Below are 23,465 nucleotides of genomic sequence, written 5' to 3' on the forward strand. Positions count from 1 at the left end.
TTCATGCAAATCAGCTAGAACTTCAGGGAAGAACAGCAAGTCTGGCTTTCTTGTCTGGGATCTTCCCATTTCCTACACCTGTACTTCACCCCAGGCTCAGTCAGCAGTGGGCCCCTGAGTTCTACGACTGCAGGGTTACCAATGCAAATCAACCCTGCTGCCAAAACAGCGGCCTGGTGAAGCAGTAAAAGCAGTGAACTCAAGGGAATGAACAGGGAAGCCTGCGGCTCTGTTAGCTTGAGACTGAGGTCCCAGTTGGGGTGAATGGCAGAGGAGACAGAAATCTAACAGGGAGAATCCTGGAATGAGAGTGCCACGGAAGGGCTTGTTAAGCTGTCCACAACTCGCTGGCTGACCAGGGGACCATGGTCCATGCACTGAGAAGACCTCAGGGGCTGGAAGGGGCCAACACAGCTGACTTGAGAACTGGCTGAGTGCATTCACCCCACAGCCAATAGTGCCTCAGCCAACAGTGGAGCCCCTGTGGATTCAAGGTGCATGGGCAACCCCTGCACAAATCATCAGCTGGTCAATCAGTCAGGCAGACAGAGGGGAGACCTCTAGAAGTCAAGCTAAAAGCAGAAGAGAAACGTGAGCTGAGACACCTGCAGCCACATAATGTGGGAGATACAGATCCTGCAACTCAAGCCCCGGAAATCCAACAGAAACAAAGAAACAAACAAAAACAACAAAGGACTCTCAAAGGAAAAAATGAGAATGCAAAATTGCTACATTATTTAAAATGTCCCGTTTTCAACAAAAAATCATGAGACATGCAAAGAAAACTATGAACTGGGTTGGGCGTGCGCGTGGCTCACGCCTATAATCCCAGCACTTTGAGAGGTGGAGCTGGGCAGATCACCTGAGCCCAAGAGTTTGAGACCAGGCTGGGCAATATTACGGCAAAACCCTATCTCTATAAACAAAAATTTAAAAAACTGTCCAGGCATGTGGTGTGGCTGTAGTCCCAGCTACTTGGGGGGCTGAGGTGGGAGGACTGTTTGAGCCCAGGAGGACCTAGGGACTTAAGAGGCTTGAGACCTCCAGTGAGCTGTGATCACGCCACTGCACTCCAGCCTGGGTGACAGAGCAAGACCTTATCTGGAAAAAAAGAAGTGTGATCAACATGCAGGAAATAGTCAGTTAACAGTAGTGGGTTCAGATACTAAATCAGCACATAAGATGTCAAAGCAGCTGTTATAACATGTTCAGAGAATTAAAGGAAAATATGAAAATAAAGATTCAACATATAGTGAACTGCCATTAAAAAAAAGGCACCAAAAAAAAAAAAACCACACAGTAAAATATAAATTCTAGAGGTGAAAAACATAATAGCTAAACCAAAATTTCACTAACAGGGCTCAAAAGCAAATTTAAATGGCAGAAAACGCATCTGTGAACTTGAAGGAGAGCAATGGAACTGATCTCTCTAAGAACAAAGAAGAGACAGGGGAAAGCACGCAGACATGCAGAGGCCTGCGGGAGAGCAGCAAGCACTCCAGCATGTGCAGAAACAAGTCCCAGGGTAAGGCGGAAGAAGAGCATACGAATAACAGCTGGACATTCCAACCCCCAAATGTGATGAGAAACATTTATGTACAGATCCAAGAAGCTCAATAAACCCTAAGAGGGATAAAAACGAAGAGATACTGAGAGCCGCAGAACTCTGGCACATAATGACCACCTAAGGTTTCCAGCAGCCCAAGGCCACGTCCCTAGGAGGACCTCAGACCCTACTAACAGACCTTCTTGAGAAAGCCTGTGCCCCTGATGACTGTAACAAATTTAACACTCAGCGAAGGCTGCTATGTAGGGGTACTGGGTATAGGATATCTCTGTACCTTTCACTCAACTCTGCTGTGAATCTGAAGCTAGTCCTAAAAACCACCACTTATTTATTTATTTATTTATGAGACGGAGTCTTGCTCTATTACCCAGGGTGGAGTGCAGCGGCGTGATCTCAGCTCACTGCCACCTCTGCCACTCAGGTTCAAGCAATTCTCCTCCCTCAGTCTACCGAGTAGCTGGGATTAACAGGTGCCCGCCATCATGCCTGCCTAATTTTAGTATTTTTAGTAGAGATGGGGTTTCACCATGTTGGCCAAGCTGGTCTCAAACTCCTGACGTCAAGTGATCCACCCACCTCGGCCTCCCAAAGGGCTGGGATTACGGGCGTAAGCCACCACACACCACCTATTTTTAAATTTTTTTCTGAGACAGAGTGTCACTCTTGTCATCCAGATTGTAGTGCGATGGCGTCATCTTGGCTCACTGCAACCTCCACCTCTTGGGTTCAAGCCATTCTCCTGCCTCAGCTTCCTGAGGAACTGGGATTACAGGCATCCGCCACCACGCCCAGCTAATTTTTGTATTTTTAGTAGAGATGGGGTTTCACCACGTTGGCCAGGCTGGTCTTGAACTCCTGACCTCAAATGATCCACCCACCTCTGCCTCCCAAAGTGCTAAGACTACAGGCGTGAGCCACTGCACCCAGGCTATGTTTTAAAATGAAGGCAAAATAAAGACATTTACAGATAAAGACAGAGAATTAACTGCTAACAAACTGGTCCTATAAGACACATTAAAAGGTAAAAACAAGATGGTAACTTAAATTCAGCATAATTTAAAAGAAAGGGCCAGAAATGACTAGCCAGCTAGCAAACAGAAAACAGTGTATAAATATAGGCCGGGAGTGGTGGCTGATGCCTGTAATCCCAGCACTTTGGTAGGCTAAGGCGAGTAGATTACCTGAGCTCAGGAGTTTGAGACCAGCCTGGCCACCATGGCGAAATGTTATCTCTACCAAAAATACAAAAATTAGCTGGTTGTTGTGGTGCTCGCCTGTGATCCCAACTACTCAGGAGGCTGAGACCGGAGAATCACTTGAACCCGGGAGGCGGAGGTCGAAGTGAGCCAAGATCGCGCCACGGCACTCCAGCCTGGGTGACAGAGTGTGACTCTTGTTTCAAAAACAAAGAAAGAAAGAAAACATCGTATGAATACATTTTTCTCTTTGATTTGCTCTTATTATCTCTAGAAATTATAAAACTATATAAAGCAGTAATTATATTATTGATCTATAACAATACAAATGTAATCGCATATAGGACAATAATAGTACAACGGAGGAAGAAGGAAATGGAGACTGTGGAGCAATGTTTGTGTATTTCACTGGAATTAAGCCGGTAATCATCTGCAGTAGATTGTGATCAGTTAAGACGGATACTGTGGCCGGGTGCGGTAGCTCACACTGTAATCCCAGCACTTTGGGAGGCTGAGGCAGACAGAGCACTTGAAGCCAGTTCAAGACCAGCCTGGTCAACACGGCAAAACCCTGTCTCTACTAAAAATACAAAAATTAGCTGGGCATGGTGGTACACATCTGTACCCCAGCTAACTGGGAGGCCAAGGCAGGAGAATCATTTGAACCCAGGAAGTAGAGGTTGCAGTGAGACAAGACTGCACCACTACACAGCAAGACTGTGTATCAAAAAAAAAAAAAGCATATTGTGACTGGGTGGGTACAGTGGCTAAGTGTAATCTTGGCACTTTGGGAGTTCCTGGCAGGAGTATGACTAGAGGCCAAGAGTTTGACCAGCTTGGGCAACACAGGAAGATACTATCTCTATTAACATTTTAAAAAATTAGCAGGTTATGGTGGCACTATGGAGTCCCAGCTTACTTAGGAGGCAGGAAGGCAGACGACTGCTTGAGCCCAGGAGTTTGAGGCTGCAGTGAGCTATGATGATGCCACCATATTCCAGCCTGTATAAGATTCCAGAAGGCTGGAATCTTCTTAGATCTCTAAGAAAAAAAGAGATCCATGTTGTATTTTAATTTTTGTTTCTTTTTATTTTTTTTTTGAGACGGAGTTTCACTCTTGTTACCCAGGCTGGAGTGCAATGGCACGATCTCAGCTCACCGCAACCTCCACCTCCTGGGTTCAGGCAAGTCTCCTGCCTCAGCCTCCTGAGTAGCTGGGATTACAGGCACGCGCCACCGTGCCTGGCTAATTTTTTGTATTTTTAGTAGAGACGGGGTTTCACCATGTTGACCAGGATGGTCTCGATCTCTTGACCTTGTAATCCACCCGCCTCGGCCTCCCAAAGTGCTGGGATTACAGGCTTGAGCCACCGTGCCTGGACTGTTTTATTTTTTTATACCAATATTCACAAGAGATGCATACTGTAATCCTTACAGCAGCCACTAAGGGGGAAAAAAATCAACGGAAGAATTAAAATGGCACACTAAAAATTTTGTTTAATATTTAAAAAGGCCAATATTGACATATATAGGATAAAAACCCAAGGCCCAACTAAAAGATGTGAGACACATTTTAGATTCAAAGACACAAAGAAACTGCAAGTAAAAGGATAAAAAAATATACATACACACAGTAACCCAAGAAGTTGGAGTGGCCCTATTAACAGATAAAATGGACTTTAAGGCAAGAAACACTAGAAGACCAACACTTCATAATGATGAAAGGGGCAATATATCAGGAAGATACGACAATAATTCAACAACATCACCCCCAAATGCATGAACCAAAACCAGGCAGAATTGAAAGGAGAGGGAAATAATCCAACAGTTAAACTTGAATATGCCTCTCTCAGGAACTGATATAATCACCAGACAGACGATCAGTAAGAAGATATACTATGATGCGAGTGCCCGTGCCCCTCCAAAGTCCCTCTGTTGGTATCGCAACCTCCCACGTGGTGGTACTAGGCGACGAGGGCTTTGGAAGGCTCTACTCTCAGGAGTGGGATTACTGTCCTTATATGGCAGCCTGAATAGACCAAGACAATACAGAAGACTTTCACAACGCCATCAACCAACTTGACCGAACTTTCATTTACTTAACACTCCACACAACAAGAGCAAAATACAAATTATTTTCAAGAACACACAGAACATGATCTAGGTAAACCGCATGTTAGGCCATAAACAAGTCTCAGCAAAGCTGGAAGCTCTAACATCAGTCATCTAAGCTTCTGTTCCAACAAACTAGAAAAGAAGAGCAAGCCAAACCCAAAGAACACAGAAAGAAATTTCAGAATAGAAACCAATGACATAGAAAAGAGAACAGAGAAATGGACAAATCTTTAGCCCAAGTGACTGAAGCCATTAAAAAGAAGATAAAATTACCAAAATCAAGAATTAGCATCACTGCAGACACTGCAGAATTAAAAAGGATTATAACAGAATAGAATAACTTTATGCCAACAAATTAGACAACTTAGATCAAATGAGTAAACTCCTACAAAGACAAAAATCATTAAAATTCACTCAGTAAGAAATAAAAAATTTGAAAAGATCAATCACAAGCAAATAAAACTCGAATCAGTAACTACAGATCTTCCCACACACACAAAAAAAAAAACAGACCCACAGGATTTTGCTGGTGAATTCTATCAAATATTTAAGAAACTTAAATATTAAATGTTAAATCTTAAACTCCTTCAGAAAACAGAGGTGAAAAAACCACTTCCTGACTCATCCTGTGAAGCCAGTATTATTCTGATACCAAAGACAAAAACATCACAAAGACGGAAGACTACAGACCAATGTTTTATTAATATTAACACAGATGCAAAAATCCCAACAAAATATTAGCGAGCCAACTCAGGAACGTATGAAAAGGGTTATATACCACCATCAAGTGGGATTTCTCCCTAAATCAACTGATATGACCCACCACAGTAACAAAATAAAAAATGAAAACCACAGGACTGCAATACATGCAGAAAAGGCATTTGAAAGACCGAACATACATACAACTCAATATTCAAATCACGAAAAAACTCAAGAAATTAGAGGTAGCATAGAATTTCCTCAACCCAATAAAGGGCATCTATGAAAAACCTGCAGCTGACATCACACTTAGAGAGTGGTCAAAGGTTAAATGCTTTCCCCTTAAGATTGGGAACAAGACAAAGACGTCTGCTGGCAACACTTCTATTCTGTACTGACGGTCTAGCTAGCTCAGGAAGGCAAGAGTAAAAACTAACAACATCCAGCCTGTGTGTGGTGCCTCACACCTGTAATCCTAAAGTTTTGGGAGGCTAAGATGGGAGGATCACATGAGGCCAGAAATTCAAGACAAGCCTGGGCAACATAGTAAGACCCTATCTCTAAAAGAAACTTTTGTTTTAAACTGGGCATGGTGGTGCATGCCTGTAGTTGTGATACACCTGTAGTCTTAGCTACCTGGTAGGTTGAGGCAGGAAGACTGCTTGAGCTCAGCAGTTTGAGGCTGCAGTGAGCATGACTGTAGCAGTGCACTCCAGCCTGAGGGAGGGAAAGAGGGAAGGAGAAAAGGAAGGGAGGGAGAAAGACAGGGAGGGAGGGAGGGAGGGAGGCGAGGGAGGCGAGGGAGGCGAGGGGAGGGGAGAGCGGGTCGGGAGAAAAGAGAGGGAGACGGAAATAGGGGGGAGGAGACGGAGAGAGGATATTAAAGGATATTAAAAGCACTGCATCCAGATTGGAAAGGAAGAAGTAAAACTCTTTATTCGCAGACAACATGATCGTGTACACAGAAAATCCAAAGTAATCTACTAAAAACCCCAGCCCTACTAGAATTAATAAACAAGTTTAGTAAAGATGCAGAACACAAGACCAATATATAAAAATCAACTGCATTTCTATATATTACCAATGATCAACTGGAAATCAAAATTAGAAAATCCCTTTTACTGTGAGTGAAAACACATAATACTTATATATTCCAGATGCAAAGATGGGAATTTTTTAGAACTGCTAAGAGAAATTAAAGATGACTTAAATAAATGGAAAGATACAGCATATTTATAGATTAAAAGACTCAATTTTGTTAGGACTGCATTCTCCCTAAACTGATCTGTATCATTCCACAAATAAAAGACCACAACCACATCCAGAGGATTTTACTGGAAATTCTTTTTTTTTAGACAGAGTCTTGTTCCGTCACCAGGCTGGAGTGCAGCGGCGCAATGTCGGCTCACTGCAACCTCCACCTCCCAGGTTCAAGTGATTCTCCTGCCTCAGCCTCCTGAGTAGTTGGGACTACAGGCGTGCGCCACCATGCTCTGCTAAGTTTTGTATTTTCAGTAGAGACGGGGTTTCAACATGTTGGTCAGGATGGTCTCGATCTCTTGACCTCGTGATCCGCCTGCCTCGGCCTCCCAAAGTGCTCTGATTACAGGTGTGAGCCACCACGCCTGGCTTTACTGGAGAATTCTAAATATATATTTAAGAATTCAGTGCAATCCCTATCAAGATCCAAGCAGGCTTTCTGTAGAAGTTGACAAGCAGATCCTAAAATTTATATGGAAATGCAAAGAACTTTGGGCAGCATAAATGATTTTGAAAAAGGTCTACCTGTCTGGTGCAGTGGCTCATGCCTGTAATCCCAGCACTCTGGGAGGCTGAGGTGGTCAGACCACAGGTAAGAAGACCAAGACCAGCCTGGCCAATATGGTGAAGCCCTATCTCTACTGATAATATAAAAATTAGCCAGGTGTGGTGGCATGCGCCTGTAGTTCTGCTACTCAGGAGGGTAAGGCAGAAGAATCACTTGAATCCGGGAGGCAGAGGCTGCAATGAGATCACACCGGGAGGCAGAGGCTGCAATGAGATCACACCACTGCATTCCAGCCTGACAAAAGAAAAAAAGGGAAGAGAAAAAGGTATACCAAGCTGGAGGGCGGATCCTATCCTATTTCCTAAACTTGCCATAAAGCAACTGTCAAATGCACTATGGGTGTAAGGACAGACACAGAGATCAAATGAACAGAATGAAAAATAAACTTTTAAATTTATAATCCACTGATTTCAATAAATTTGCAATTAATGGCCAAGGCAATTCTATAGGTACTTCTGACAAATCATACAGAGACAACTAAATATCCACATATGCAAAAAAGGTGAATTTATAACCTCTCACCTCACAATAAGCACATGCTGAGCCAAATGAACCACAGAATCTAAGAACTAAGATTATAAATCTTCTAAAAGAAAATAGTTTTGTGTTAGGCAAAGTTTTCTTGAATATCAAAAACATTATGCATAAAAAAACTGATAAAGAATAATTTATCAAAATTAAAACTTTTGCTTTTCAAAAGACACCATAAAAAACTGACATGTTGGCTGGGCGCAGTGGCTCACATCTGTAATCCCAGCACTTTGGGAGGCTGAGGCAGGCAGATCACCTGAGGTCAGGAGGTCGAGACAGCCTGATCAACATGGAGAAACTCTCTCTCTAATAAAAAAAAAAATGTAAAACTAGCTGGGCATGGTGGCACATTCCTGTCATCCCAGCTACTCGGAAGGCTGAGGCAGGAGAATAGCTTGAACCTGGGAGGCGGAGGTCGCAGTGAGCTGAGATCGCACCATTGCATTCCAGCCTGGGCAACAAGAGCGGAAACTTCATCTCAAAAAAAAAACAAACAAAAAAACTGACGTACCACAGACCATCAGAAAATATCACAAGTCGTTTATTTTTTTATATCTATCATACCAGCAGAAATCAAAACTGTGACACCACCCTTTTCTGGGAGAAACAACATAAGTGCTATCAACTTAGGGCTGAAAAGCAAAGCAGAACAACACTCCAGTATGTCTACATAATGGAATATAATGAGGCTGGCAGAATAATATGGGGAAATACACTCTACAGACAGATGAAGGCTGTCAGGATATACTGCTAAGTGAAAAGCCAGGCACAGCACAGTGTGCGCAATCGTAGATAGCCTTTTTCCTAAGAAAGGAAAAGAATACTTGTGTTTACACAGTAAATAAAACTGACGATCTATTAGCACTAGGGACTGCGGGCACACAGATGCTTGACAGGGCAGATGGAGAAGGAGACGTGGTCAGATTTCCCACACAGACCTTTCAACATCACCTTTATCATTTGAATGTTACATTTATATTACCTAAGAAAATAAATTAGCCAAACACTTTGACCTTCATTTGTTCTTTCATTTAAAAACTGCTTATTATTATTATTATTATTAGAGACAGAGTCTCGCTCTGTCATGCAGGCTGAAGTACAGTGGTGTGATCTCAGCTCACTGCAACCTCTGCCTCCCGGGTTCAAGCAATTCTCGTGCCTCAGCCTCCCGAGTAGCTGGGATTACAGGTGCCTGCCATCACGCCCAGCTCATTTTTATATTTTTAGTAGAGACGGGGTTTTGCAATGTTGGCCAGGCTGGTCTTGGATTCTTGGCCTCAAGTGATCCACCCACCCTGGCCTCCCAAAGTGCTGGGATTACAGGCGCGAGCCACCGTGCCCAGCCAAAAACTGCTTACTAAGCACCTATTTATGAAATTCTGAGAAAAAAGGTTAATAAGGTACCCTTACCCTTGGTTAACAGAAAAACAAAAAATGAACAGGAAAAACTAACCTTTCCTGAAATTTTAATATTTCACTATTTTAATTTTAAAAACAACTCTCTTTGCCTCTATACAAACAAACAAAGCCTCCATAGGGCTGCCGTGGGATGTGGCAAAATCAAGATTGATAATGACAGATTTGAGTAAGAAAAACAAGATTCAAATGAAGATTTTAAGTATGCCTTGATGCTCTTCAGTTCTAACCTTCAGAAATTATGGGAAACAGAGTAATTCTGTATTCGATAATGCTCATGTTTATAAAAAATATAGACAGAAAAAGAGGTCCGTGGCAAAACAGAAAACAAAGTCGTACCTGCTGTGTTGGGTAGGACGGAGGTGGACTGTCCACTTTGCTCTCCTCTGTCCTGGGGTTCCTGCTTCCCAGCACTACATCTTCCTTTGGGGCCCCTGGGGGCTCCCCACTACTCTCGCCGTCCGCTTCTTCATCGTCAGCTTCTGAGGAACTACTACTGGTACTGCTTATCTGAGGAGACTTTAAAGACAATCTTTTGTAATTTGTACTTTTCACAACAGAGTAATACAAAATGTCAGACCACCATTTTATGTCATTCCTGTTGCTACGAAGAAGCCATGTCCATTACCTCATCCTTCAGGGCCATGTTCTCCCCGCCACCATTCAATTCACTGTGGATCCCATTCATGTTGGCCACGACCTCGGTATCATCATAGTTACTCAACGGATAAATATCAGCAAATTTGGCTGACAATGGTGCAACATCTTCATCATCACTACAACTGACACAAGCAGAGCTGGTCACTGTGAGGTCATTCAGTGAGACAGACAGTAAGTAAACGACCACTAAGCACAGGCGTGTCCTGGACATCACTGCTTTCATTCACAGAGAGTATCAGTTAAGTATCATTCATCCTACTCATATTTCTTAGTAACCTGAACATGAGAAAAATGCCTAGAAGATTAATATTTGTGCCATTTGGAAGAATTTTTTTTAAAAGGCTCCAAAAGTAGAAATATTAAGGAAACTACAAAAATTTAACCAGACTGATTGATGTAACATTGCCATTTGACCTGAAGAACACTGGTATAAAACTAGTCTCTCTGCTACTTTCAAGCCAACACAATTTTTAAGAAAATTAAGCCATGTCCATGCCGCATCCTTCATGGCCATGCTTAGGTGTTCAGCGTTTGCTTTTTTAAACACCAAATTTTCACAAATAGCCAGGTGAACAAAACTTTAAAGGCACTTAACATAGCAAAAGACTCATTTTTTTTTTTTGCTTTAAGGCCAGTCATGGCATGGTCACTCATGGTCATAACTAAGTATCAGTTTTAGAAGATTTCTAAGCAAGAGGCAAACGAAAACTGAACCGAAACCAATTCTAAACAGACTTTAAGGCTTCAGCCTACAGAGACCACTTGGGACATATAAGCTTCTGATGCATTCAAAGAGCTGGCACAGGGTTCAAGCCCAGTGCAAACAGGGTGCTCCACGGTCCACGAAAACATGCCACTGAGTCCATCTTCAGCCTGGGCGCACAGCAAGCTCCGGAAGGCAAAACCCGAGGAACTCGTTGTGATCTCATGTCCCAGAATAAGCGAAGAGCGTCCAGGACTACCAAATTCAGGTGTCTTTTCAACACATTATAATTAACATGCTCGAGGCTGGAGCTCACCAGAGAAAAGTACAAACAGCACCCACAAGGTGCAGGGTGCTAGGGTTTCCTGTAGGCCCATTGCACCTGGGGCCCTGCCTGGGCCAATGCTCACATCTACTCCTGAGGATGATCACTGCCACAATTTACAGAAGAGGAAACTGGGGTTCTAATGAAGTAACTCGGCCATTTGGTCCATCTGATGGCAGGAGCTTCGCCGTCTGCACCTCCATACTTCACAAAGATGCAGCCCTAAGATCCAGGCAGCAGTCTAGTGACTTCCATCACATTGCTCTTTCTAACCAACGTAGAAAAGGCACCGGGAAAAAGAGAATACTAACGAAAAGATAACACTGGAGATGTTCAAATCAAGAGTTTACATTTAGAAGACATTGATCACAAGTTGCTGAAGGTCCAGATGCCCCAAGAACCTGGGCTCCCCATAAACAGTGATAGAGTCAGTCCCAGTCCAAGAAGAAAGGCTCTCGTGGCCAATTTCTTCCACTACCAAATGTGGCACAAGAGCCCGTAACTGGCATCAGTAGCTGTGACAAATGAACGGGGATGAAATTTTCCATCTTAAATTTTCACTAGACTCTTTATGTTTAATTTCTATGTTTCAGTAAGCAGTTGGATAACACCAGCTGCAAAAGTGTCTCACATTCTTTATTGTGCCCCAGAGAGAACACGGTGTCCCTAAGGCAATAAACAGCAGCCTGCAATCTTTGTATGAAGAGTCGGTGAGTTTACACCAGTCGTTCCAGGATTATTTTCTCTGAGAACAAGCCCAAACTGAAAATGGAAAGACTGAAGGAAAACATTGGTCACCATGAGAAATCCAGATGGACGGAATGAACACAAGTCAGTTGGTCAGAGAAATCCGAGAAACAGCGCACAGCCAAGGTCAGGAGCAACAATCTCTCCCACTGGGCACCTCCACAGAGAGCATGGTGCTTGTGTGCTCTACGATACATATCAACTAAACCTAAGCTGACTTTAGCAATACATCCATGTGCAACCCTTTGAGAGATTAGCATGTGAAGTCTGCCCAAATGACAGGGTGACAACTGCAGAAATCGGGACCAGCCAACTACAACATGAACGGGTGACGGCTGCACAGCCACCCTGCTAGTACCAAGTGCACTTCTAATCATGGGGAACACGGAAAACAGAAACTTGCAGCAGCTTGCTGAAGCAATCACCTGAGTTCTTAGCAAGACCTGAAACAGGCCTGAGTGCTGGGCTGACAATGAGACAGGACGGACAGCGGGCTGCTCACCCTTCAGAAGGAGGAGACGTGAGGCCGGAGGTAGAGACACTTCTCTGCACGCCAACACGTTCTTTCTTTACTGGCCTTTATTAATTTACCGTATTTTTTCAGGTAATCAGTTTGGGTTTACTGATTTCATGTTTTAAAAGCTGCTTTAAAAACCTCAGGGTTCTTTGCCATGAAAAGCACAATAATGATGTTTTTACTTCTGTGGATGTTATTTTACGTGTTTCTCATTACTGGAAGACTTAAATTTCTGAAACTTTACTACAAAGTCACACTTACAAAGTTGGTGCCGAGCCACTGTCTGTGAGGATGAGCCTGGGATGCTGCTGAATCGTGATGGGAGAGCTGGAGCCCGACCCTGAGCTTGCAGACGACACGCTGGGTGGGCTCCTCTCAGCAAGGTAGTCAGGAGCAGGACCCACTTGCAGTGGGAGCTGGTGAATGTGGATGTCGTCAGTGACGGGGGGGTCCATGATACCACAAGTGAGGATGTGTGAGAGGCTGCAGTCATCACAAGCACATCTGATCAGGAATTAAGGACAGTTACCAAGCCAGCCAATGCAGAAGGCTAGACCATGCTCTCTAAGGGCCGGTCTGGGCCTCTGCGGAGCCCAGTGAAGGTCTTGTGGGCTGGACACACTGACACAAGCACCCAGGCTTACCTTCTCCTGTAGTTGCAGTTGGGGCAGTCAGGCATGCTTAGACGGGAAGACAACATGTGCCTCATGGTGTCCGTGAAGTTGTTCTCTCCAGTAACTTTCTTACTGGTTAACTAGAGGAAATTTTAAACACTTTAATTTTGTAAGACCTTCCCCCGGGACATAGCTCATTACTTTTCAGGAATTCTGCTAACATGTGTCATGTTTCTGGGCACTGCTTTCTCAGTGGGACAGGACCAGGAACACAGGGGAAACAGACCTGGAGTTGGCAGCAAGTGGCGACTGAGCTGCACAGGGCTCAGTTAGCAGGAGCCCCTAAATGCTTTTGTCTTCAGCAAACATACTGCTATGTGCCCTCACAGCAGACACCTGGAAAGCAGGGCTGCTGCGGAGGTCCGGCCTTTACCCTGTCTGCCACGTGCTTGGCACTGGCAAGGTACTGGGAACAGAGCTGTAGGAATGGAGACTGGCACATGGAGGGCAAGGAGTGGGGCCTGGAAGCTATTGAGGAAATGGTGCCTCGACTTCCAACAGACAAGGTGAGCACCTGCATTTCAAAGGAGAAGGAACTCTGGTCCTACTCTGGCAATGGGACAGGTGGCAGCTGGAAAGCCCACTCAAAAGGACAGGACACATGCAGAATGGGGAAAGGGAGGAGGGGAGCATGCCCAACACTGGTGCCACCTGTATATCTGTGGTGCCCAGAGGAGACCATGGGCATGCAAATGTGGAGAGAGGCATGGGGTCAAGGCCGGGGAACCACCAGTATTTACAGAAAGGCCAACAAAGTGGAGTTCATAAAGGAGATGGAGAGAAGTGTCAGAGAACAGGAAGAGAGTTGGTGTGGCATGTGGATGGGAGATCAGGAGAAGCCGAGTTTCCAGATGAAGCCAAGGGCCCAAGACCAGATACAGGACATCACTAGGGAGCTCTGCCAAATAGTGCGAGCAAAGGTGGAGCACAAGCCTGCCTGGAGGAGGCACCACCAGGAAGATAAGGAAGGGCAATTGAAGGCATGGCACCTGGTGACTGCTTTGTCTGGGGAAGCTGGGCCCCCATCCCAGCACTGGGACATCAGGCGACATCCTTAACCCCACCCCATCACCTTCCCTTGTATGTAAACTGCAGCTGGCACCACCTGTCTCAATAGGGGACTATGGGGGCTCAGGGCAATATCGTTTGTAAAATACTCAGGGCTTCTGTACGATAGAGACCACTCAATACACGTGTTTTTCTTGAGGAGTATTTGAAAGATAAGGAAACAGGTGAACAAAATTAGTTTATCTTGAAAATAAAAACACTGTCTTGAGCAGTTTTTAACACTGGCAGAAGGTACCGATGTGGTCCTCCAATGCTGTTCTAACAGAGCACATCAACGGGCAAAGAAATTCGCTCTGTCAGGACAAATTTCTGCTTCCTTTAATTGCCTCTCTCATTGACAAGATTACCTGTTCTTCAATGAATCGTCTTTGTTTAAAAAGCTCCCAGTCTTCTGTTAACACGCGCTGTTTGGTTTTCATTGTCATCTAGTAAGGGGATGAAAAAAAAAAGAAAGAAAGAAAAACCTTAATCCCTGTGACAATTACACAAGACATTTTCAAGAGGCGATTTTCTTAAGTAAGATACATATGAGAAGCATCATCTGCAAACAGTAAAGATACAATACCACAAATATGTTAACGGGTATTTCTACTCAAAACCAACACAAGTACTTTTCTCACAGGAAAGACAGAGATGAGCAGACATTAAAAGAGAAATTAAGATATTCTGGCTAAATCTGTGAAGACAGTCGATGAACATTCACTATCTACTGAATGCCCACAATGTGCCCTGAATGCGTTAGTGATAAGCAAGATGGCGGCAGCAAGATGGCAAGATGGCCACATGGAGATCCGAGCCTGCAGGAGAGGAGGAGCTGTTAACAGGCACGTGAGACTTAAAGAAGCAAAACAAAACTGAAGGAGGAATGAATTAAAGGCAAAGAGAGAACTTACTGAGAAAACAGTGAAGCAAATGTGATTAATAAAACCAAAAATTGGTTCTCTAAACTTCTGCCAGGGCTGAACAAGGGGGGAAAAGGTAACAAAAAAACATCAGGTTTGAGAAAAGATACGGATACATATGGAGACTGTGTTTTCTTGGTTTTTTTGAGAAGGAGTCTCGCTCCATCACCCAGGCTCGAGTGCAGTGGCATAATCTAGGCTCACTGCAACCTCTGCCTCCTTGATTCAAGTGATTCTCGTGCCTCAGCCTCCCGAGTAGCTGGGATTACAGGCACCCGCCACCATGCCCGGCTCATTTTTGTATTTTCAGTAGAGACCGGGTTCACCATGTTGGCTAGGCTGGTCTCAAACTCCTGGCCTCAAGTGATCCACCTGCCTCGGCCTCCCAAAGTGCTGGGATTACAAGCATGAGCCACCCAGCCAGAAGATTGTTTTAAAATTGTGAGAGAAAGTATCTTTATAAGCTGATGCTTTATAGTATTCTAAAGAAGAGTTGCAAACAAGGGGCTCATGGGCTATTTTGTCAGACCTGCACAATGCCTCTTTTTAAAAATTTTTTGAGATTTCACCTAATAATCCAGATGTCTGGCTTCTCTTGACAACTCGGTAGCTCTGGTGGCCCTGTGAAGACTGCTAGAGCCAAGTGGGGACTGCCCAACGGAGAACAGGAGAACAGGTGCACGCACACATAAGTGGGGCCTTCACTACCCATGTCCCACACTCCCCCAGGGCCTCTCCCAACTGAGGGCACTTTCTAAGGTGAGGGTGGTGATGGCCATGAGCACCACAGGAACTCTGGGGCCACTCTACTCCATGTCATCCATTTCCATGACTTTCCCTATCCTTACAGGTGTCAGCTTACGACCCATTATCTAAATGATGTGGATAACTTCCTGAACCAAATTCCATTTGTAAAACTGACTCGATGTAGAAGGAAAACTGAAATAGACCAATAAACATCATATAAATTCAAAACACAGACAAGATCTATAGTTCTTGTTATTCCCTTTAAAAATGAATTAGGCCCCAAAGTTTTACGGTAGGTTTTATCCTTCATGGGACAGAAAACTTACAGTATTCCTGAAAATGGAAAACACAGAAAGTATCTCAATTCATTCTATGAAGCTAATAAAACTTTTATAAGAAACAAATAAGACCTCAAAGACCAAGGCAACTCAATTATACCTCAGATTACAGATATCAAAGTCCTGGCTAGATGCAGTGGCTCACACCTGTAATCCCAACACTCTGGGAGGCCAAGGCGGGAAGATCACTTATGGCCAGGAGTTTGAGAATAGCCTTGGTAATAAGGCAAGAGACACCCACCCTCACAAAAACATTTTTTTGTAAATAAAATTATCTTTGAGACAAGGTCACCTAGGCTGGACTACAGTGGTATGATCACAACTTACTATGTAGCCTCAACCTCCTGGGCCTAAGTGATCCTCCCACCTCAGCCTCCCAAGTAGCTAGAACCACAGGCACACACCACCACATGTGGCTAATATTTTTTCCTTGTAGAGATGGGGTCTCTCTATGTTGCCCAGGTTGGTCTCAAACTCCTGGGCTCAAGCAATCCTTCTGCTTTGGCCTCCAAATCCCACCTGTGCTGGGATTACAGGTGTGAGCCACCGTGCCAAGCCAGAACCAAAACCATGGTCCCAGCTACTCAGGAGGCTGAAGTGGGAGGATAGCTTGAGTCCAGGAGTTTGAGACTGCAGAGAACTAATATCTTGTCACTGCATTCCAGCCTGGGCAGCAGTGTGAAACCCTGTCTCTAAAAATAATTTTATATACATATCCTAATACACACACACACACACACGTCCTAAATCAAATATCAGCTAATTAAATTTAATAATAGAATAAAGAATGACATATCATGATCTATTAAGGTTTCATCCCAGGAATGCAAGAATGTCTCAAAATTAGGCAACCTAAACTCTTAATTTATACAGCAACTGATAGAAGAAAAATCATACCATCAAACTTGACATCTTCCTGTTTTATTTTTTAAATGATAGCCTAAATAAACTAGAAATAAAAGCAAACTTCTTTAATTTGCTAGAAATTATCAAAAGTCTGTACGGCAAGCATCAAACTTCATGGTGAAACACTCACAGCAGCCCCTCGAAGCCAGGACTGGACAAGGGTGCCAGTATCAATGCTCTTATTCACACTGGTCTGAAGGTCCTAGTGGAAGCCAAAAAAAGGGGACAAATGCTGGAAAAGATGAGATAAACCTATCATTATTTGTAGAAAATGTTGTGATTTCCTAGACTCCTAGATTCAAGACTCAACTCAAAAACTACAAGAGTTCATGCTGGCATCTGGTGAGATGACTGGTCACAGGGCACCTCCGCTTTCCCAGTTCCCAGCAAGAATGCTTTAGAACACAGATTCCCCACTCAAGATGCCAGTCACAGCAGCCCCTCAAACTACACACTGTGGAAGCATAAAATGGGGCAAGATTTACAAACTATAAAACCATAATATAACATACATTTTAAAAAAAAGTTGAAAAACAGTGACATACCATATTCTTGGATGGGAAGATTCAATATTGATGCCAATTCTCCCTTTCATAGTATATGTGTGCAGTTACTATAGAATCTTAGTGTAGAGCTCAAGAGTTGTTTGATAAATAACATCAATAAAAACCTCTTCCTTGACTCTCTCCTCATAGCCTCTGGGTAAATTTTTGGGGGGGAACAAATTTGGGTACTGCAGGCTTATGTATGTGTCAAACAAGAAAGAAAGAATGAGTTTTATAAAGCAAACATAAAAACAATTGATTTCAAAGACCTCGCCTGGGCAACATGGGAAAAACTTGTCTCTACCAAAAAATAAAAATAAAAAATTAGCCAGGCATGGTGCTGTGTGCTGTGGTCCCAAGTACTCTGGAGGCTGAGGTGGGAGGGCTCTTGAACCCAGCAGGAGGAGGCTGCAGTGAGGCGACATGATACCACTGCCTAGGTGAGAATAAGACCCCATCTCAAACAAACAAAACCTACCAGCTCTCTTGCCACATACATACATACTTATTTGTAAAGAGTCGATTATTTTACATGTATTCAACATTTTAAAAACCTTGAATCAGTAGAAAACTTCTAAAGTGGTATTGATTAGAAACAACCAATGTTCATTCAAAGGTGTTAAATTTTTAAATTAAAATGGCTCCACTGGAGAGTGAAGTGGCCAAAAACCAAGGAGCACAAGGGGCCACCGCAGCCGCCCCCAAAGCCTTCGAGGGAACACAGCCCTGCTGCCATACTGATTCTGAACCTGTGGCCTCCGGAACTATGAGCGTCAATTTCTGTTGTTTTCAGCTCCCTCCAACCTCATGTGCATCCCATGCACATGATTCTGGAATGACTATTATTCTCTGGGTGTTACTAAGGTGACTCAATTTCCCTAAGTTGTTATTAGTGGAACATTGTTCCTCATGGTTTCCTCATGAGAGTGAAAACAAGAATGCATCTTCTCACTGCTTTAGTGAAGAGAAGTTGAAACACGCAATTTTAAAGAAATTCAATTTCAGCTTTACTTTTTCAGTGAGACTACTTTTTCTCCCTAGAGAGAACATGTATATTGTTATTTTTACATATATACCATTTTCCCTGGAACAGCAATAATACCATATATATTACAAAATAAATGTTTAACTTCAAGAAACAGATACATCAAGAAATTACTATTCCCAAAGGATTCTTTGGTCTTAGTAAAGGAATCTCCCTAAGAGGCATTTCTGTGTTTAGTTACAGTTCAATTCGAGAAATGAATCTCTGAAACTAGAACTTTATCTGCCATTTCCAACACATGTGTAACAAAGGACAGCGCCCCAGGCTCCTAGGAGCAGGACGTTATGCTGCGTAGGACACCACTGGCCATACCCTAACAGGCCTGCCCGGCTGAGGCCCTCGGAAGCCCCCTGCCATCTGCAGACGTGGTAACAACAGGCAGCAGCAGTGAGGCTCTAGCCACACTGGGTTCGGCACAGCACTTGGTAAGGGTTCATCTTCCTTCTCTTCCATCTCTTCTCCTAAGTTATCACTAACCGTACTATCTTTCTGAAGTCACCTGAAGGCTGTAAGTTATTCACAACCTCAGAAGCTTATATTAATACATGATGGGAAAGCCAGGTGATATGGTTTAGATCTGTGTCCCTACCCAAATCTCATGTCAAACTATAATCCTCAATGTTGGAGGTGGGGCCTGGTGGGAGGTGATCAGATCATGAGAGCAGATTTCCTCATTGGTGCTGTTCTTGTAATAGTGAGTTCTCATGAGACCTGGTTGTTTAAAGGTGTGTAGCAACTCCGCACCCCACTTCTTCCTACTCCAGCCATGTAAGATGTGCCGGCTTCCCCTTCCTTCCCCTTCCCCCATGACTAAGCTTCCTGAGGCCTCCCCAGCCATGCTTCCCGTACAGCCATAGAACTGTGAGCCAATTAAACTGCTTTTCTTTATAAATTATCCAGTCTCAGGCATTTCTTTATAGCAGTGCAAGAATGGATGAATACACCAGGGATAAATCAAGTCAGCAGCATCAACCCTACGGAAGGAACACACCAAACGCAGGAGAAACAAGGGGAAAGTTCCATTCAGCAAAGCTTCCCTACAACAGGCCAGCCTCTCCTGTTCAACACCAAGACAGGAACCACGGACACACCCAACTCACCTTTGTTGACGGGCCAGGCTAGTGTGCACTCAGGCTTGCAGACAAGTGCCTCCCCTGAAGGGTACTCTGCAAATCCCTGGGAAACTGAGTACCAGGCACAGAAGCCACCAGCCCCAGCCAGGAACAGAAGTGTCCCTAGTCCAAACACCTCTCCAAGTCTTTTCCATATTCTCTATCGTAGGGAACTCAGCTCCACACTACAGCCCACTCTCCCTTTAAGCAGCCCTTGCAAGGGACTCTTTCTGATCACATGGATCTACATGGGGTCCAGACGCTGCTCCCTGGGGCTGTTGTGGGCAAGCTGAATGTTTGCTTCACAATGATCACTTGTTGACCACTCAGGCCGGCCACCTCACGTCCCTTATGCATCCCTGCCTGGTGGGGACCAGCCTGCTCAGAGCTGCCTGAGGACAGACAGCGCGGCTCTCACCACTGTGATTACAGGACCCTTCTTTCACATGTCTGCCCTGTGACATTAACCTGTCACACTAATACGGTTCGGTCCTGTCCCTACCCAAATCTCATGTCAAACGGTAATCACTGCATGTCAGAAAGGGACTTCGTGGGAGGTGATGGGATCACGGCGGCAGATTTCTCCCATGCTATTCTCGTGATAGTGAGTGAGTTCTCACAAGATACGATGGCTTAAAAGTGTGGCATTTCCCCTCACGCTCTCTCTCCAGCCACCATGTAAGATGTGTCTTGCCTCTTCTTCTCCTTCTCTCATGATTATAAGTTTCCTAAGGCCTCCCCAGCCATGCAGAACTGTGAGTTAATTAAACCTCTATTCTTTATAAATTACCCAGAATCACGTAGCGTAATAGCACAATCTCGGCTCACTGCAACCTCCGCCTCCCAGGTTCTAGTGATTCTCCTGCCTCAGCCTCCCAAGGAGCTGTGATTACAGGCATGTGACATCACACCCGGCTAATTTTTGTATTATTATTATTTTTTTTTTAGTAGAGATGGGGTTTCTGCATGTTGGTCAGGCTGGTCTCCAACTCCTGGCCTCAGATGATCCGCCCGCCTCAGCCTCCCAAAGTGCTGGGATTACAGGTGTGAGGCCACCACACCCTACTTCAGGTAGGTCTTCACAGCAGTGTGAAAACGGACTGATACACAGCCTTCCAGGTCTGATGCCACCCTCCAGTGGATTTCCCAACACTCAGCTTCTCCAAATTCATTATCTGTTACTGCTACAAACACTAACAAGACTGTGGAGAGGGCCCTGAGACACTGTTCCATTGCAGCCATCAGAGTGTGCTGTGGGCAGCTATCCATGCCTACTCAGAAAGTGCTTTAGCACCTTTTTATGAGGCCCTTGGTAAAGGTAGGTGGGGTTCTATGCACTTGGGGCGTTTCAATGACCTCATGCAATTCAACTTGCCTGCAGCTCATGCTGGCAAGACGGAGACTCGGTAGCTGACACTATGCCATCAACAGAGACGCTCTTAGGCTAACAACCCTTTCATGTGCTTCCTTCAAGCAGCGTCTTTGGGAGTCTTGAAACCGTGCCCTGCACGGCAGCCCTTCCCTGGACTTCAGAGCCCTGAGCTCCTGTCCCTGCTCCCTAGCCAGGATGATTCTGGCTTCTCATACCTTCCTCCTCTGTGAGGCCGAAGCAGCTCATCAGCTTCACTTCCTTGAGCCCCAGCGACAAGAGTGAGCCAGGTGGAGAAGCTGGCGTCTCTCCTTTCGTTTTTCCTTCCCAAGGTCTTTCCTGTACAGTGTCTACTGGTGACCTGAGATCTCACAGCTTCTCCCCTCCCTCTGTACTCTCAATAAACCACCCTGCTTAGGTGTCATGGGATGTGTTCCAGGGCGATGGTCCGTAGCCTTTTTGGCACTAGGGACCAGTTTTCATGGAAGATAATTTTTCCACAGACCGGGTGAGGCAAGGGGATGGTGTCGGGATGATTCAAGCTCATAAAATTTATTGTGCGCTTTATTTCTATTATTATTACACTGTAATACAGAACAAAGTAATTCTACAACTCACCACACTGCACAATCAATGGAAGCCCTGAGCTTTCCTTCAACTAGACGGTCCCACCTGGGGGTGATGGGAGACAGTGACAGATCATCAGGTGTTAGATTGGCATGAGCGTACAACCTAGATCCCTTGCACACGCATTCACAATAGGGTTCGTGCTTCTATGAGGATCTAATGTCTCTGCCGATCTGACAGGAGGTGGAGCTCAGGCGGTACTGCAAGCAATGGGGAGTGGCTATAAATACAGAGGAAGCGTCACTTGCTCAATGGCCACTCGCCTCCTGCTGTGCAGCCTGGATTCTCACAGGCCCTGGACTAGTACTGGTCTATGGCCTGAGGGTGAGAACCCCTGCTGTATACCAGCCGCCCACTGTGCAATACCAACACAGAGACTATTTACTTTGCTATGCCTATATATTTTTTTCTTTTTTTGAAATGGGGTTTCACTCTACTTCCCAGGCTGGAATGCAGTGGCAAGATCACAGCTCACCACAGCTTCAATCTCCCAGGCTCAAGCGATCCTCCCACCCCAGCCTCCCGAGTAGCTGAAACCGCAAGGGCACACTACCATGACCGGCTAATTTTTGTAGAGACAAGGTCCATCTGTGCTGCCCAGGCGGCTCTCAAACTCCTGGGCTCAAGTAATCCACCTGCCTTGGCCTCCCAAGGTGCTGGGAATACAGGTGTGAGTCACTGTGCCAGCCCTGCTTTTTTTTTTCTTTTCCAGATAGGGTCTCACCCTGTTGCCCAGGCTGGAGTGCAGTGGCACCATCACAGCTCACTGCAGCCTCAAACTCTTGATCTCAAGTGATCCTCCCCGCTTCAGTCTCTGGAGTAGCTGGGACCACAAGCACATGCCACCAAGCCAGTGAATTTTTAAATTTTTTGTAGAGACAAGGTCTCACTATGTTGCCCAGGCTGGTCTCAAACTCCTAGGTTCAAGTGATCCTCCCCTCTTAGCCTCCCTAAGTGCTGGCATTACGGGTGTGAGCCACTGTACCTGGCCAGTTTTGCCTTTTAAAAATAACACACAAAAAACGTATTTGGAATTAAAAGCTCGTATAAAACCCAAACATCACCTAAGGTAATTCTCTCATTTTGCAGGTCGGAAACTAAGACCAGGGAAGGAAAAGCCTCCTGGGACAGACCCAGGCCTGCGCTCTGGTGTTAACTGCCATGCAGGGTTCTCCCTGGGACCCAAGTCAAGAACACCCCAGGGAGTGGTAACCTGAACACACTACTGGCCCTCCTGCATGGCCACAGCCCCGAAAAGACTGTGCTGACGATGCCCACTTCCTGGAGCAGGTTAATGCCCACTATCCTAGCTTCCCCCAATTCCTGCTCCCTCTACCACAACAGCGAACTTCTGAAAATGGGTTGGAACACCCACAGATGGCAGAGGGGAATGAAGCTTTCGGCGCCCTCTGCTGGGCTGCCCCCACACGGCACAGCTGCAGCCCCTGGATGTTCAAGGACTCACAGGATGAAGGCTGCTGAGGTGATGCTGCAGTGGGAGGCCCTGCCCTGCCCACCTGGCATCCAGACCCTGCCCTCACAGCAGTCCAGGGCAGAGTCACTGATTAGTGGCAAGCCACAGCTGGAGAGTAAGTCTCTGGTTGCAAAAACAGACATAATCATGAATTAGGAACACACCCACTTTGAAGAAAACACGAAACAGCAACTGTTCTCTCAAGCCCCACGTGGGGCCCAGGACACAGAGGAAATCTTCCAGGACCAAAGTGACCTCCAAGGCCCCCGCCTCACCCTGATGTGCTGTGCATACACGGTCAAGGAAGAGGGGCAGACAGAGTCATGGGAGAGTCTCAGGGCCACCCGCCTGAAG

General features: G+C 45.1%; 1 protein-coding gene across 16 annotated transcripts in view; it reads right to left on the minus strand.

Moving 5' to 3' along the window:
* The window catches only part of FAM193A (family with sequence similarity 193 member A), a 191,682-nt gene that overhangs the window by 63,087 nt on the left and 105,130 nt on the right, over positions 1-23,465 (minus strand). For 11 of the 16 annotated variants that reach the window (XR_008480333.2, XR_008480332.2, XR_008480331.2 and 8 more), the window contains 6 exons: positions 17,070-17,141; positions 14,394-14,471; positions 12,949-13,058; positions 12,566-12,808; positions 9,981-10,134; positions 9,692-9,871 (listed from right to left, as the gene is read on the minus strand). Coding sequence is in view for 13 of the 16 variants with exons in the window: in XM_078367703.1 (XP_078223829.1) it covers positions 9,692-9,871; positions 9,981-10,134; positions 12,566-12,808; positions 12,949-13,058; positions 14,394-14,471; positions 17,070-17,141 (837 nt within the window). In the remaining 3 variants the exon portion in view is untranslated. The remainder of the gene's footprint in view (positions 1-9,691; positions 9,872-9,980; positions 10,135-12,565; positions 12,809-12,948; positions 13,059-14,393; positions 14,472-17,069; positions 17,142-23,465) is intronic. The other 5 variants (XM_035294601.3, XM_078367704.1, XM_035294597.3 and 2 more) reach the window with 1 other exon arrangement.

This window comes from Callithrix jacchus, chromosome 3 (assembly GCF_049354715.1).
Source record: "Callithrix jacchus isolate 240 chromosome 3, calJac240_pri, whole genome shotgun sequence".
Classification (NCBI taxonomy): domain Eukaryota; kingdom Metazoa; phylum Chordata; class Mammalia; order Primates; family Cebidae; genus Callithrix; species Callithrix jacchus.